Source organism: Benincasa hispida, chromosome 8 (assembly GCF_027475165.1).
Source record: "Benincasa hispida cultivar pf3 chromosome 8, pf3_genome.v1.1, whole genome shotgun sequence".
NCBI lineage: Eukaryota > Viridiplantae > Streptophyta > Magnoliopsida > Cucurbitales > Cucurbitaceae > Benincasa > Benincasa hispida.
Window position 1 is genome coordinate 63915974 of NC_143485.1, and position 1722 is coordinate 63917695.

Below are 1722 nucleotides of genomic sequence, written 5' to 3' on the forward strand. Positions count from 1 at the left end.
TCCAAAACAATAATCCATGTAATTATAATTTGGAAAATACTCTTTTGTCCCTAAGTGTTCAAGAATAGGTCCATTTGGTCTCTAAAGTTTCAAATTGACCATTTTAGTCCTTGAATTTTTTTAAAATAAGTTTAAAAAGCCTTTCAAGTAATAAAACCATCAAATTTAAATATAAAATTGGCTAAATGGATGATGTAGCAAAATGACTTGGAACAAAAATATTTTTTTAATCTTTTTCTCCTATATCTCCTCTTGTTTTCTCTCTCTTGGTCTCCCTTTGTTAGAAAAGAATAAGCCAGCAAGGATCAATCAAGAAATAAGACCCTGCCACCTAAGACAAATGTGCCAAATCAGAAAGCAAAGCCAGAGTGGATATAAAGGAAAAAGGAAAAGGAGACAACTAATTTTCTGTTTCAAATAATAGGTATCGACTTGTAAAATAGGGACACCTGTCCGTTGTTGGTTAGAAAACTTTATTCCCTTTTCTATTTTTCTGATTGCCCAAAACCCTAAAGGAAAGGGCGTGTATATACATGGTTATAAAAGTCACTCTGCTGATATACAAAATATATAGAAAAGAAGGAAAACATTCACATTCGTTCCTCTCTGTTTTCTTTTTATTGACTTGGTATCAAAGCCTACAATGGCTAACACCTCACCTTCTGGAACATCAACAAAAATGTCTGAGACCACGAAGTTCAACACTCCACCGTTGAATCAGCTTCTCAATCAGATCACGAGTAGCAAGCTTGAACGAGGGAGTTTCATGCTATGGAAGACTCTAGCCCTATCGATTCTTCGAGGCCATCAGCTAGAAAGACATCTCTCAGGTACAAAAATCTACCCTCTCATGTTCATTTCCCTCCCTGTTGAAGGTATGCCAATACATGAGGCTGGGACAGTCGTCTCTAGTTTCTCTGGAGGTGCGTCAAGCTCCACAGGTGAGCAACTACTGAATCCTCTCTATGAGGCCTGGGTCACAACTGATCAACTACTATTAGGATGGTTATGTAACTCAATGGCACCATAAGTTGTAGTTCAGCTCATTAGATTTGAAAATGCCAAAGACCTATGGGATGCCATCCATGCCCTCAATGGAGTTCAATCACGAGCTAAGGAAGACTATCTTCGTCAGGTGTTTCAACAAACACGCAAAGGAAACTCCACCATGTCCGAATATCTAAAACTCATGAAGCTTTATTCGGACAACTTGGCTCAAGCAGACAGTCCGATATCTCCTCGAAACTTAATCTCTCAAGTTTTACTTGGTCTAGACGAATAATATAATCCTGTAGTTATTGTGATTCAAAGTAAACCAGATATATCTTGGTTGGATATGCAATCCGAACTTCTCTCCTTTGAGAAATGGCTAGAGCATCAAAACTCGACCAAATCCTTTGTTGCTTTTGCAGGTAATCCCTCTGTGAATGTGGCCTTCAACAAGAGCAATGGTAGTGCAAAACCTACAAACTCTAATAATAATCCAGGTAACTCTAAGTTCCAGCATAACAATTCCAAAAATTCCTATCCAAACAATGGAGAGGGCAACAGAGGCAGGGGTCAAGGCAGGGGGCAATCACCCAACGTGTCAAGTATGCTCCAAGTATGGTCATGTGGCTGATGTTTGTTACCAACGGTACAACAAGGAATATGTGCCCAATATGAATCAGGGCAGGGGGTCTGGTCATCAGCAATCATCCAACATAACTCCATCAGCCTTCG

At 39.3% G+C, this 1722-nt stretch overlaps 1 protein-coding gene across 1 annotated transcript; it reads left to right on the forward strand.

Moving 5' to 3' along the window:
* Positions 1-643: 643 nt before the first annotated feature.
* Positions 644-1282, forward strand: LOC150034778 (uncharacterized). The gene is made up of 2 exons (XM_090316844.1): positions 644-941; positions 1038-1282. Exons 1-2 carry the CDS (start codon positions 644-646, stop codon positions 1280-1282), a joined length of 543 nt encoding a protein of 180 aa, XP_090172970.1.
* The last annotated feature ends 440 nt before the right edge of the window (positions 1283-1722 follow it).